This window comes from Telopea speciosissima, chromosome 6 (genome assembly GCF_018873765.1).
Source record: "Telopea speciosissima isolate NSW1024214 ecotype Mountain lineage chromosome 6, Tspe_v1, whole genome shotgun sequence".
In the NCBI taxonomy this organism is placed as follows: Eukaryota; Viridiplantae; Streptophyta; class Magnoliopsida; order Proteales; family Proteaceae; genus Telopea; species Telopea speciosissima.
The window spans coordinates 54,316,503-54,331,927 of NC_057921.1; the positions used below are offsets into that span (position 1 = coordinate 54,316,503).

Genomic DNA, 15,425 nt, shown 5'->3' on the forward strand with positions numbered 1-15,425 from the left:
TGAAGAGTGATCAAAGGTCAAGGGCAACTGATATGCTTGAGAGGAAACTCCCTGATAGGGGTCCCAATGTCTCCTGCTTGTGGGTTCATATACGAGCCCTGGGAGATTTAGTCGGCCAATGGCCGAATACCTCCTGTTACCAAAAAATATATCAGAGGGTAGATTTCCTCATAATCCTGGAGTTTCAGAAACTATCTTCTGCGTGACTCATAGTGAGATGTTAGAACCTAGAAGAGAGGGATAAAAAGTTTTTCATATTTCCTAGATTTGGTCCCTAAATTTCCTAAACGTTCCGTCAAGAGTGTGTATAAATATCCATGTCTGAAAACCAAAAAGTTGTAACAATAAGATTTGTTAGTGTGTGTGTAACAGATTAGTGTAGTGAACTAACATGAAACCGATCATCTGAACGAAAACAAGAGTGACGATATGATAGATTAACCAGCTCATTACAATGTTTCAATACGGACAAATTTTGAATTTCATAACAAAGGGCATCTAAGAATATACGGACAAATTTTGAATTTCATACCAAAGGGGATCTAAGAATCGAACAATTACTGGTCTAGCCTGACTAAGTTACATGTCAACAAAAGGCAGAACGAAAGGCAGGTTAAAGTATCCAATTGTGTTTCACAAGGTGCAGGTTAAGGTATCCAATTGTGTTTCACAAGGTGCATTCTGTCTACCGCTGCTGGGTTAACTTAGAACACTCTACACTAACTTACAACAGTTCAAGACGCAGACTGCCGGGCATCAACAGGACTCCAAATATGGTGCTCTGCCAGAGTAGGCCCAGAAGCAAAATCCTGCAAGCATCATATCTTTCTGTTGATCATTCACGTCAAGGTATGGTGATTCTTCTTGCTTGCTTGCTTGTTTTTTGCTCCCATAATTCTTTCCTTGAAGAAGTCCATGTAATTTCTCAAATCCCAAACCCCTCAGTGTACAGAGTGACTTTTCTGTCCATTTCCATTCAATATCTGGAATGTTTTATCTCAGCTTGCAGCCTTCTCATTGGGCTTCCGTTTTTGAGCTTTTGCTTTCGATGGAGCAACATTAAAATCTTCATCATTATGATCCACCATTTCTTCTTTCTTCTTACAAATTTTATCTGAATACTTTGCAAAAGCAGCACTCAACGCTGATTTCACTGTCAAATCAGGGTCTTTTTTCTTCTGCTTTGTTGCAACACATTCTTCCTCCTGAGCTTCCACATCACTGTCTATTGATCGAGGTGCAACATCCTCCTGGGCAGGAGCTTCAGGAACACCAGTGGGTCGACTGTAGGCAGAAAGCTTGAATGGTTCGTGGAATGTCTCATACAATCGTCTCACCTGAAAATTTTTTGGGATGACAAGGTCAAAAAGATGTAGGCTCCATAGTTCAATTTCTATGAGCACAAATTACTTCCACCAACATGTCAGACTACCACAGAAAAAAAATATTAAGCATATCTGCCTTCAAGATCAAAAGATGAAATAAAAGTCTAGAGTTTAAGGACCCATACAAGTGTAGTCTGGCAAATTGTGAGACACATGGATGGTGTAAAGAGGATTGAAAGCATGTCTCTATGGGTCTAATCTAAGAGATCTACATGGATTATGAAACTCCACTGATACTTCTGCATAGCCTGTCAAAAGGAATTATAAAGAGAGGATGATGGACATATCATGTTGGCGGCTGACTTTCAGAAAATCCTTAGCTGGACCTTTGGCACAGTCCTGAAAAATCACATAAACAGTGAATATGGGACTAGAGTGGAATGGTGGAACAGTATTCACATAAACAACACTAAGTAGTTGGCCAAGACTTAGTGAGTTGAAACTGTCAATGTCTTGAGCGTACTGGATTTTGCAGGTTATTAATTGTAAACTGCTGCATCAGGTTTTATTTATGTTGGGTTTATCGTGCAGTTGTGTGCCAAATGCACTTATGTTGAAAGATAAAAAACAGGTCATGTTTGTTTTATTCACTTTATTTATTTCTGAGTAGGTAATGTTCATGTTTATCAAACAGGTCATGTCGCCCATTGCCATCCCTTGATGCAATCCCGGGTTCGAAAACCTCGTTTGGGAACCCAAGTGCCTAACCAGGTCAATGTATAATGGTAGTTGCAATCTGGAAATTTACCGAATTTCTTAAGTGGTTACTTGGTAGGTAAAAGAGAAAAGGACATAAGAGTTTAGCAATTATTGAACAGAGGTAAACTGAGCAAAATAAAATAAAGGAATAGAACTTGATTAAGAAAGTAGGGAAGGGTAATATTGGAAATCAACTTTAAAAAATATATTGTTGGGGGGGGGGGGGAGGGGGAGGGAGTTGTCTCGTACCTCAAGACACAAACCAGGAGGCAGAAACCAGCAGCAATACAAAGGAGAGAACTCCTTCATTAGAGCTCTAATGGTTGTACAACTTTGCAGCCAGGTTCTCAACCACAAGGCCTGTTGATTCCAAGTGGTACTCAAACGAAACAGCAACTAACAACTCAAATAAATTTCCAGAAATTGTGGGTGGGGGTAGGGAGGAACTCAGATTTGTTTGCAGAGTTCCAACTTACAGCAGGGGTGATAATAGGGCTTAAGATTCAAGAATTCAGGTCGCCTTTGAAGGGCTTTCTTTGCTCCAAATCTCAGAGTGAAAGGGATGAGGAGGAGAGAGATAAGAAGCTAGCATGGAGAAACAATGGTACCACTGGAACAGAATAACAATAGCAATGGGGAAGAGAATCAGCAGGAAAATAAATAAGAAGAGACCAGAAGCAAGCAAGAGGCAAAGGAAAGAGAAACAAGGAGAATAGAAGAAAATAACTGGTGAAAATAGAAGGGAGGAGGAACTGGAGAAGATGAAGAAGAACCAACAGTATCAAACAGCGATGATACTGTTCTAGCAAGACAGAAAATTGTGGCAATCCAGAAATAATTCAATTCTCTAAGATCTCAATCGTAGAGTACACGTACATATAAGAAATTAAACTCATAAAAATCAGAAGCTAACACTAAATAGGAAATAAAAGATGACAATATCTATCCCAATAAAGAAAATAAATATCAACCAAGCCCTTTAGGACCAAAAACTCAGGTTGGGCCGGTGCCATCTCGGCTTGGGCTTCCATAGCAGATTGTGCCAGTCCAACCGTGTCAATGCTACTGCATCAACCCTACTACCCGGATAATCTCTGGCTGCTCCTGACAGAAAACTAATTCAGTTTCTACACATGTGGTCCCAAGCACAGTAATTTGCATAGAAAATTTATTTATTTTGAAAATAACAAACTGAAAATTTTCAGCATGGCATTATTTCATGCATATTTGCTTTCAAGAGTTAAAGACAAACAAAAAATTCTTTTCTACATACTGGAAAATTTCAGTATATAGTTGTCCAACAACCAAGACAAATGCAATCTAAATTAACAATTTATAATATATATATATATATATAGTGGATACTCCCAAAATTATTATATATATATATATATATATATTTTTTTTTTTTTTTTTTTTTTGGGGGGGGGGGGGTTACTCACCAAAACTATTGAGTTTTACAGAATATAATCCATGTTAGGAATAACACTTCAACTTTGCATATTCTAATCAACTAAGAGTCCAACTATTTTCTTGTTCACCACATTCCAGATATTGCTCTTAACAACAATCATCATTCATCTAGTACATTTAAACCCTTAAAAGAGAAAAAGTAAAATGTCAAATAAATGGTTGGAAAGGCTTGAAGGAACTAATACAAGAATGCAGTAATAAATTTACCTTGTGCTCACCGATGCCAGGGCATCGAGCAAGGTCTTCCATGGATGCATCCATGATACGGGAAAGAGACTGCAATGGAACATCAAACCTGAGTGAAAAATCTGAAGGTGAAATACAAAGAAGAAAATCAAGAAATTGAGAGCTCGTTATGTGTATAAAGTTATCGCCTTTGTTATGTATTTGGTGAAAAGTTCAAGGCATCACATCACCAAATAGAATTGATAGTAAAGATAAAGCTATCACTAAAATATTTCCCTTCCAATGTGACAAAATTTTATTAGGAGAAAGAACAAGGAAATACAAAGGTGAGAAACCAGGGCTTGACACCAGACAAGGAAAAACCCAAAAACAAGAAAAAAGGGTTATGTCATCATAGATGTCCACTGTATCACTTTATAAAATGAGAAGTGTATCTACTAGTCATGTAGTAAAGATCAACATAGCCTCAAAGTGCAATCAACGTAGGCACTTTTCAGATCATAGATAACTGATATGTACGTAAAGTCACCAATTATGAATGCTTTGCTGCAAATGAGTATCCTTACCCCAAAAGTAGAACCAAGAGTAACAACATCAGTCTTGTTAACACGTCGAACCGCTGTAAGGGCATGATGCAACTACCACCAAAGAATGAAAGAGAGGATAAAAAAACAATCAGTCTCAGTGGAGTCTAGCTATAATGCTCTCAAACAGGGATAGAGAGCATAGTTCATAAAAGATTTTTCATTTGTGATGGGAAATTCATCACAGAATAAGTTACAAAACATTAACCCAATAATGGTAAGCTGAATGTCTGATTACCACATGAACATAAACATGGATAAATACCCGTGATAAATAGTCTGTATCTGTTTGCCCTTGAATAATGTCTGCAGGCTTGTTTTCATAAACTTTTATTGTCTCCAAATATCGACCGCATTCCTCCAAACTAGAAAAGACCAGGAAGCTATCAAGAAATAAATTGAAGCTGTTCTCTAATGGCTTTAAAATCAAGGAGAGAACTTACATCATCAGACATGGTGTAAGTTCAAAAGTAATTAGCAAATAAATAGAGAAGAGCTTGGGGGAAACAGAAAAAGTTGCTTAATATCTCATCTGGACCATTACAGAATTCAGCATAAAAGTAATGAAAAGCAAATAATCAAATATCACTACATAAGATATAGCCAATACATCTTTGGGCATCACTATGTCACCATACACTAAGAAATGGAAATTGCTTGGTACCTCCACCCACATAGAAGAGTGCAATCATGAAGTAGAGCTGTCCTTGTAACTTCAAGTAGAGGCTTAACTACATCCTCCTGAAATAAAGGATAAAAGTGAAAATATCATATAATTGTTCATGTGGGGGTGTAGATGATTATCATTCTATACATACTCAATATAGAAACAGAAAATGACCTGAAAGGAATAGAAACTTAATGGAAAACAGGACTACATACCAAATCGACATGACACAGAACCACACGGAGCTTGAAGTTCTTCTGCAGCTCCCTTATTCGATAATAGAGATAATCTGGATGAAGCAGATGATACCGAAGACTGCATCAAATGGTAATTAAACACAGTTATTACATAAATTATAACCTACAAAATGCTCTTCTTGATGCAGTGGCATTGATGTGGATGGACTGGCACGACCACAGCGGAAGCCTATGCCGAAACAAACCCAGCCCAACCCAGCTTTTTGGTCCATGAAAGGTTGGTAAGATTTATTAGAATTTATTGCTACGTTGGGGGGATAACATGTAATCTTCTCTTTTATTTATTTTGTTTTATTTTGGTAGGAAGGTAGCTCTTTTGCCGTTTCTTAGTTTGAGACTTTCTTCTGTTTTAGATACGTAGAAGTCATTTTCCTATTTATATGCATCATGTACTTACGATGGAGTTCAGTTTTGAATGAAAAGAGAGTAGAGAAATTTACTGGTTGTTTACTGTGCTTCACTGTGGTAGTGTGGTGCGCTTGGAGGTTGCGTGGTTTCTTCCCCTTCCTCTTCTCATCTTTCCTGCTTTCAGGTCCCTTCCCTCCCAGGTATTTTCATTTGTCTCTCCTTTTTTCATTCCTGTTTCTTCCTCTTCTCCCTTATTGGTTTTCTGCTATACACTCTCCCTAATCATTCTTGGTCCCTGCTCTAATGGCACCGCCTGATGCAAACCCGAGAGGGTAAGCAAGCCAAGATCGAATCTGGAAGAGAATTCTGATTTGAATCTGGTTTGAGTGGGTTATGGGTAGGTAACCGCCAGTCCCTTTACATCATTCGATCTCTCTCGCCTCTTCTTCTTTCCCCTTCATATTCTGGGTGTCTGATCATCTCCCTAGGGCGACTCAAACCCTGGATTCCCATCCCCAAAGTCCTCCTATTCTGTGAGTAGTGAACATGCAATCAGATCTGAGCTCGACTCTACCGACAGGAGGGGTTTCAGAGATACTTTACTAATTTCAAGTGGTTTTTTCGACTGACCCATAGTTGGATTTCAGAACCTATGGATTAGCAACATCCACCCAAATTTCAGACCATTCAAAGGTCATACACTCATACGAGAGAGATCTCTCAATTGAAACAACACTGAGTCTCGCTGTTTTATTTCCTTTAGAGTCGTGAGGTTGAAGAAGGTACTGTTCATCGAATTTACTATTAAGTCCATAGCTGATATTACCATCCTTTGTTAAATTGATCCAGCCTTACCACCAGCCTTTGTGAATTCCAGTACTGCCCTTCCTTATTAACTAATTACCAGTCTGTCCCAAGACCGTTTGCTCTTTCAGGCGTTCTGAACTTCAGTTTATTTACAGACTCGCCACTCAACCATTAATTTGAGTTATTTGGCATTCTTGTGGATCCATAGAGACCTATAATCAGGGTTATCGAACCCTAGGTTCCACCACTTCAACTATATCTGAGCTGAGAACAAATTGATATCAAAATTGGGAGTCAAATAATGGTTATGAGTTACAACTGTTAGTAAGCTACCTAACATACAGTTATACCAGATTGACTTACAAACAGGTCCACCAAAAATAAATTTAAGTTTACCACTTAGCAGTTAACAGTAACACCTTTGTAAGACCTAATTTACCAACATTCCAGTTTCAACTTCCATTTCCTTTTAACTAGTAATTAATTACAGAAAGATGAGCATGGGCACACTCTGGCCGAACTCAGGAGCAAACTGTCAATTACAAAGACCTAACCCAATATTAGTCCAATTGGTTCCCTTAGTGTAAGTCAGCCCCAACTAAAAATAATCTATAATCTATTACAATGCATACAACAACAACAATTCAGCCTTATCCCAACTAAATGGGGTCAGCTACATGGATCTTTGCCCTCCAATCAGCTCTATTCGAGGTCATACTTGATACAAGGCCTAGGTTATGCAAGTCTTTCCTAACCACTTCTCATAAGATTATTTAGGCCTGCTCCTGGCTCTTTTAGTTCCTTAAATCTAAATCAAATCACTCCTCCGTACTGGAGCATCCAAAGGCCTCCGTTGAACATGGTCATGCCACCTCAAACGACTCTCTCATAGCTTATCATGTATCGGTGCTACTCCCAAATCAGTTCTAATATGGTCATTCCTAACTTTATTCTTCCTAGTTTTGCCACTCATCCATCTCAACATCCTCATCTCCGCTACACTGAGTTTATCTATATGATGCTTCTTAACTACCCACCATTTTGCACCATACATCATCAGCTGATCGTATGATTGTCCTATAAAATTTATCTTTAGATTTTAAAGGAATACACTGATCACACAACACTCCAGATACACCTCTCCACTTCATTCATCCTATTTTAATTCTCTATGAAACATCATCCTCTATATCACCTTCTCCATTTATGATTGAGCCAAGATACCTAAAAATAATCACTTTGCTGAATCTCCCTCTCATCAATTTTCACCACCTCATTATCCGTCCTAGTGTATTACACACCATATACTCCGTCTTCTTTCTACTTATCTTAAAACCTTTTGATTCCAAGGTTGATCTCCATAACTTGGCATTAATCCCTATTTCCTGTTTTTCTGTCATCTACACAAACAATATCATCGGCAAAAAGCATACACCAAGGAACCTCATCTTGAATGCCTCCGGTTAAATCATCCATGATAAACGCAAACAAATAAGGGCTTAAAGCTAATTCTTGATGTAACCCAATTGCAATCAAGAATTCACTACCTTGGCCCCCCACAGTTCTTACACTTGTCACCGCACCATCATATATATCTTTCATTATGTCTGTATATTTACTTGAAACACTTCTCTTCTCTAGTGCTCGCCAAATTAACTCTCAAGGGACTCTATCATAAGCTTTTTCTAGGTCAACAAAGACCATATGAAGATCCTTTTTGCAATCTCTAAATCTTTTCATAAGTCTCCTAATTAGGTAAATAGCTTTCGTCATGGGTCTTACTGGCATAAAACCAAATTGGGCTCGATAATAGTAGTTTCCTGTCTCAAGTGGGTGTCAATAACCCTCTCTCATAATTTCATAGTATGACTCATTAGTTTTATGCCTCTATAGTTATTGCAGCCCGAATATCATCTTTATTTTTGTAAATCAGAGCCACGATGCTTCTCCTTCATTCATCTAGCAATTTCCTTGTGCTCATAATCTTATTAAACAGCTTGGTTAGCCAAGATAACCACAGATTCCTAAGCTCTTCCATACTTCTATTGGGATCTCATTTGGGCCTTGTGCCTTGCCTACTTTTCATCCTATTTAAAACTTCTGTTACTTCAGACACCCTAATTCTTCTTATATATCTACAACATGTGGTGTCTTGCTAGATAATGCAGTCTTCTGGAACACTATTATTCGAAGTATCTTCATTTAGTAGGCTACAAAAATAACCATCACATCTCTTCTTAATGTCCTCATCCATTATTAGTACTTTACCATATTCACTTTTAATACATCTAACATGGTCAAGATCTCTACTCTTCCTTTCCCTCACTTTAACTATCTTATAAATAGATTTTTTCCCCCTTCTATGGTGCTCAGATTGTTATAAAGATCTTTATATTTCTTCGCCCTTGCTTTTCCAACAATCTTCTTAGCTTCATTTCTAGCAAATCTACCACAATGCATATCATCCAATAATGATGTCTATACCCATTTAACTACCATTTTTCCCGACCCCATTCAGTTGGGATAAGGCTGAGTTGAATTGAGTTGACCCGTTAAACTACCATTTCTGCCTTATTTTCTATCACATCTATGGCCTTCACCATCCTCTACGCCCTTCCTCCCCCAATCACTCAAATATCTTATTCCACAACAACTATTAACATTATCCTACTTCAAAAGCCAAAAGATCCCAAACCACTCTGATCCTGTTTGATGATGGAGTTCTCATGTATAAGTACATAGTTTGCTCCAAAGGCATGATAGAGCTCCAATAGACTCCAAGTGAGGTAACGACATTGCAATGTGGCAGCAGTTTTAGAGTATCTTCCTCTTCTAAGTTATAAATCCCACATTTGGAAGTGTGTGAATCCCTCACTTACCAGGTAGGAATTGTCAAACTTGTCCATGGATGACAAGCCATATTAAAAAAAAATTAGATGGCACCAGAGAATTCCACATCACCTCCTAGGGAATTACCCAAGCCCTGGTTGGATTACTCTAAAGATCTGAGTAAAGAGTTTAAATATTTTGGCTCCATAGTTCTTATTCAGATCTCCAAATTATTAAGGCGTAACTTCATAAAAAGAGTCTATATCTTCCAAGGCCACTGAATTTCAAAGAAACTATTCAATGTAAGGGTGTCAAATTCCAGCCAGAACTGGTTGGACCAACCAAACTGACCAGGGAAACCCGAACTGAACTCTTAACGGTTTGGCCTTTTAGAAAATGAACCAATCGATCAACCGACATGTAGAAAACCTAGTACCTGTAACCAATAACCTTATAGAGGAGAAAAGAGAGAAGAAAGAAGAGGAGAAGAGTAGCTGCAAGGGGAGGAGCCGTATATGTTAGTTTGCTTCCTCCCTCAAGTATCTTATTTATAATAAAACCATTACAATCATAAAAGGAAAAGGAAACTAAACCTAATCTAAAATAGGTAACTAACTTAGATTAGGAAACTGACTCCTAACTCCTAACAATTAAAGACATAAAACAATAAAGGAAACCAAAATGGACTCAACCACAATAGGGACACTCCCCCTATCGTGGTACACTTCTCAACACGAAAATTAAAACCGAACCTGAAAAACTGAATAAAAACAGTTTACCATTACTCTTTATATATACATTGGAAAACCAAAACCAAGTGGAGTGATAAGAACTCGTTAAGGAAAACCGATAGAAACCCGGAACCGAACCGGACAGAAACTGAAACCAAACTTCACCTTAATGGTTAGGCTTCAGCTTAGCCCAGTACATGCCTAAAACCGATTCAGTCTGACTGAAACCAGACCAGACTGACTGATTGATACCCTTACTTCAATGATTTGGATCACAAGTACATATTCAATGGATGTTGAGCCCACCATAAATCTGAGTAGAACTGAATTCAATCCCCATCATTTCTAACAAATAAATTTCTTAAACTCGGTTGTAGCTTTATTTTGAGGGGTACGTGAAGGCAAATAAAGGATAATATTATAAAACAGAAACACACAAATTTACATCCTGTTGTATATATGGCCTCCGGTGTCCTTGGGTGAAATAGAAAGGAATTGACCAGGAAGAAGGTCAATGCCCATTACTGCCTCATATAAACTTGTACAGTACTCAGCCAGAAAGTGAGCCACATGGCTAGTTTCCCTACATATATGCACAAACTTGGTTTTCTCATCTTTGACGTTATGATGCCCTGTCCCCAGAATAATAGTGAAAAGTGTTGACTTCATCAAGAGATTAGGAACCAGTTTTTGTCTTTTCAGAAGATCTTTTGTTTTAGCTGCGAAAGATAAATTTCTTGAGGCAAGTATCCCATTCAAGCAAAAGATATTGGGTCTCAAAAACATCTAAAAAAATTAGTGAACTTTGTAGAGTTCTTGGTTGCCTGTTTGTTACATTTTCTTACAGTTCAGTGTAACTTGTGGAAGTGGCAGGACCAAATTATGATGCCCATGAACTCCTTCACTTAGAAAGTTTCAATTTAACCAAGCCCCCTAAGTCTGCACCAAGTTACAATGATATCATGTGGGTATATTGCTAAGGTTTTGGGAAGAATAGAAATAAGGAACCACAGTTAGTGAATATGCATCATATGCAGAGCAGGAGAGACCTAGACTATATCTTTTGTCAGTTTCAATAGAGAGTTGATGTTCAAAATATAGTTCATCTCTACACTGAAACAACTGTGAGGCTTTTCTACACTGCACCAAGTAACCAAATGGAATGACATCTTTCAGTTACCCATTCTTATAACTATTTAAGCTAATCAAATCATCTAGCAAAGAGGAAGGCCAGCACCACAAACAACGTGGGGCTAAGAACTCTATGAATTACCCCTTCACTTAAATGTGGTGTCTTAAAATTTTTAATTTTTATTTTCAGATTTTGTAAAGCCCACATGTGGTGGGAAGGTGGATCATGGAGTTCAAGTGCTACTCATTGGTAGTATTATCATTTCTCTTTGTTAAATGGTGCAAGTTAACCAAGTCTTGAGTTTGTTCTTTCTGTTTTCATATTTAGCATCCGGCACTTTTTCAAATTATTGAGTTCATAAGAATTTGCATCTAACAAAGAATTCTTATATTAAAAGGTTCTCCGAATCCAATAACAATGACCTATTACGTGAGAACTTTTTCAAGTATTTTGGTGATCTTTATCAGATATTCCCTTTTCTGTCTCTCGCAAGTAGCAAATTGACATGCCCGTGCTATAAACATTGGCTGTGATGCTATTTCTCATATTTACTTCACCTCTCAACCCTAATATATAGCTACTATTATTTGAGCCATAGGATCACTCCATTTCCAAATCACCAATTATGGAATGACCATCTCTCAAATAGTCTTATCCCAAGCCAATTACCTCCTTCAGACCGACTTCTAGTCTACCAAGCGAAGCTCCCATCCGGCCATCCCCTTGTTTCCCATGCCACAAGATATCCATCGTGTGACTCCAATTTTCTGCCACAGAAACAGACTTCATGCAGATTGACAAATGATAAAGAAGTAGATTCAGTGTTGTACTTTTAACTACAGTTTTGGATGGGTATATGGCCCCATTGCCATTCCCAAATATGATATTGAGATTCTTTTGATCCAACAACCCATAGCACAGTGCCTTAGTTCTAATCAAGGGTAAAATACCAACTACAGATTCATGCTCCTCAACTTTCTCTCAACACATTTTATATAGAGTGTTTGAGCATGCTGTCATCAACCTAGAGGCAGGGTGTAACATTTAAATCAAAGCAGGTGGATTCAGTCCAACTGTCTCAGCTTAACAGGGCAACTGGTCTAATTTCAGGGGGAGCTTACATGAGCACAACTCATGGTGACCTTCATCTAACATAGGCAGTAGCCAAGTTAGTCATATTAATTTCTTGGGATGGTCAAAACATGGCCATTAATTGATTCTCTAACTTTTATAAAAAGGATTAACAGAAAAAGTGCATAAAATTTGAGCATCCAATTGTAAGTGAACGCAGAAGAAATAAAAATAGCTTAGAAATGCAGACCTCAAATATAGAGCACATGAGTTCGGGCCCAGCAAATAATCACAAATAATGTCTGCAAACATCCATCTCACGTTTCGGATATGTTTCAATAAGGGATTTCCTTTCTGTGCAAAAGCCACCCAAAAAACAGGAAAGTCAAGCTATGAAGCATGATATTGAAATAGAATTATAAATACATCAAAATGAGTACTGACTTTAGGCAAAAGAAAATTAAAAATGTAAAAACCGTCAAACCATTAACGGCAGCTTCAACATTCCAGGATTAAGCCTTAGAGAGAGAGGGCATTGGAAAAATCCAATCTTTAACAGCTTCAGAATAGATGATTACCATGTTTTCCAATTTATAAAAGAACTTACTTTTATTTTCTGGCAACCTACCTAGAAGACCCTAGTACATATATGGAATTAGTAAGAGCTACAATCCATATTAGGACACGAAAAGTCACGCAACAATTAATTTTTAACTAAACTACTAGGCCACGAACACAGTTGGTCTCTCCCTCCCTGCCAACCTCCGCCCGAGCCCCCAACGCTTTGATGTTCGTATTACAAACAAAATGAAAGCTTCCAGAGATTAAAGTCATACAATCAAAATGGACCCTACCCAGTACCAGATTAAACCAGAAAGCATACTAACCTGCCGATGGCTTACAAGGATAGCATTGCGATTCTGAACAGAAACATGTGGTGAAGAGGAAGAGGGAACTGAAGCAGAAATGCCACCGCCACCAACAGCAGCCGTAGCAGAAGATGAAGAAGAAGAAGCTTCTGTTTGTGCAATTTGACTTTGGCTACAGGGAAAAAAATCGCAGAACATGTCAGTTTCAAACAGATAACCAGAAATCTAATTTCATGATAATCTGTCCAGAGTCTAACCTTGAAGTGTCGTTCTCAGGCCTCAGCGAAGGCTGTGATGGTTGAGGTGGAGCTGTGTAGAATTCGGTTTTCTTTAGGAAAGAAAAGGCTTCAGAGAAAGAGGTAGAGGGACGGAAAAGGGAAGGAGTAGGTTTTGACTGAGAGGTCTCGAAGACCTCTTCATGTGAAGGGATCCTTATAACAACGGAGCTCTTATTATTTTTCTTCTTCTCCTCCTCTTCTATTGTTTGTTTCAGCTGTCGCTCCTCTTCGTCCTCCATTTTCTCTTCTTCTCCTCTCAATCTTCGCTTTCTCTTACTTCTTCTGTTGAATATCAGAGATTTGGATGATTCTCTTCCTTGAGTGATTAGGAATCTGCAAATCGAGCTCTTATGCCTTACGCCCGTATTTCAAGTCTTTGACGAAAACCGAGGCGCTAATGAGTTGTGGAGGACACCGGGTCAGGTTCGGGCCTTTAAACAAAACTACCTAGTCCGGTCGGGTCGGGCATTCCAACACCCAGATACAATGGCAAACGAAATTGCCGCCCCTTCCCTCCATCAAATTAAAAAATCGTATCTATGTTATCTTGTTGATGCCTCTATTTGCATAGCGAGATGACCCCAAGCTAGTGCCACGCTAGTGCAAGCGCTATAAAACCAAATAGTGATCTCTTACTTTTATTAAAAGTTGTACATTCTTTCGAGCAGGCAGTACTTAGTATACGAATAAAAAAGGTTTTCAAAATAATTTGAGAGTGAATTCTCCTTAATAAAAATGTATATTTTTTTTTAATAGACATGTGATATGACAAGATTTATCTTCATTAGAAGAAAAAAAAAATGATTTATATAAAAGAGTAAAAAAAATAAAGTTACAATTGTTTTTTCACCAATTTTGGTTACAACAATAGTTTTCCATTCAAATTGATTGGATTCAAAAAAAATAGTTAAAAACAATTGCACAATCTATAATTAAAAGGAAAAAAATTGCCAATACATAAGGGAACAAAGCTTGAATTTTGCTCTGAATTTTGAATGTTATGAAACCAAAATATAACCCTATTTATCTAATAGTCAAAATTACTACATCACCTTGCCACATGGCAAAAATAGGTGGACCATGGAAGAAGACCTTTCTTGCTATGTGGGTTTTTTTTTTTATAATGATCAAAGAAAATACTACTATTAAGATAACCAAAAAGACCATACATTAGGTACCCAATAAATTAACTTATGGATCCTAGCTTTCCTAGGTGGATCATTTGCTACCACCACAACCAACCTATTTTTCTTCAGAATAACTACAAACTTAAAAGAGGTTGATGTTTGTAAACTATCACACAATCAAAATAAAAAATATCCCAAGGCCATCCTTTCTTGCTCTTCAGTCAAATCCAATTCACCATATCTTTACAATCCATCCAGATTTATATCTCCCCCCACCTTCTGTTTTTCCTAATCCACTTGTAATCCTTGAAACAGTCCCTTGGTAAGGAAATAAGCTCACAAAATAATTGAATCAAGGATGAACCCCAAAGAAGCTTTGTACAAAGGTCCAATGGTCTTGCTTCCCATATTCGTTCACTAAATTCACAAAGGCAAAAAAAGGTGGGCTATGTAATGAACCTTTTTCTATAACAAAAAGGTAAAATGCTCCACCACACCCATACTAGAGGCCCTTTTTATGTTCTGCCTATGGAAAATATTAGATCCATTGATGGGTCATTTATAAAATCTGAGGGTCTATATCAATTCTATAGCCCACAATGTTTTCCATTCATTTTTCAATGGTTTATGTTGAATCTACTTTCAATACTTTTTCAAACTTTCTTTCAATTGTCTAAGGTTTGCCGCTTTAGCCGGTTCACTGTTGGACTGGACTAATTTCAATTGGAATTGGGCTAGACTGGGCTTATCCAGGATTGGTTTGGAATGATCGGACAACAATAACTTCGGCTTCGAATGTCCGAATTTGACGATTCAAAGACTGTTTTCACGTGTTTCATATGCGATGATTTTTTATTAACTTTAGGAACAATATTGGTCAAATCATATGGCCTCCAGTGTGGGTTTCACTCATCAAATATAAAATTCTTTTGATGAAGGGGCAAATGGAGTCATATTCATATCAAACTTGGGTATGACAAAA

General features: G+C 37.8%; 2 protein-coding genes across 3 annotated transcripts in view; one reads left to right on the forward strand and one right to left on the reverse strand.

The window, feature by feature from the left end:
- The window catches only part of LOC122664563 (regulator of nonsense transcripts 1 homolog), a 36,361-nt gene extending 23,133 nt beyond the window's left edge, over positions 1–13,228 (forward strand). Inside the window, exons 30-31 of the transcript XR_006333353.1 lie at positions 11,330–11,334; positions 13,217–13,228. The gene's annotated coding sequence lies outside the window, so the exon portion shown is untranslated. The remainder of the gene's footprint in view (positions 1–11,329; positions 11,335–13,216) is intronic.
- On the reverse strand, positions 643–13,659 carry LOC122664565 (DNA excision repair protein ERCC-1). 2 transcript variants are annotated; one of them, XM_043860438.1, is made up of 10 exons: positions 13,296–13,659; positions 13,057–13,210; positions 12,420–12,523; positions 5,210–5,309; positions 4,992–5,068; positions 4,593–4,692; positions 4,310–4,381; positions 3,765–3,833; positions 721–1,337; positions 643–681 (listed from the first exon to the last, which is right to left on the reverse strand). In XM_043860438.1, exons 1-9 carry the CDS (start codon positions 13,553–13,555, stop codon positions 999–1,001), a joined length of 1,275 nt encoding a protein of 424 aa, XP_043716373.1. In that variant the 5' UTR covers positions 13,556–13,659; the 3' UTR covers positions 643–681; positions 721–998. The 2 variants fall into 2 exon arrangements, with proteins under 2 accessions (XP_043716373.1, XP_043716374.1); XM_043860439.1 differs by lacking the exon at positions 643–681 and having other exon boundaries at positions 1,102–1,337; positions 3,776–3,833.
- Positions 13,660–15,425: the final 1,766 nt, after the last annotated feature.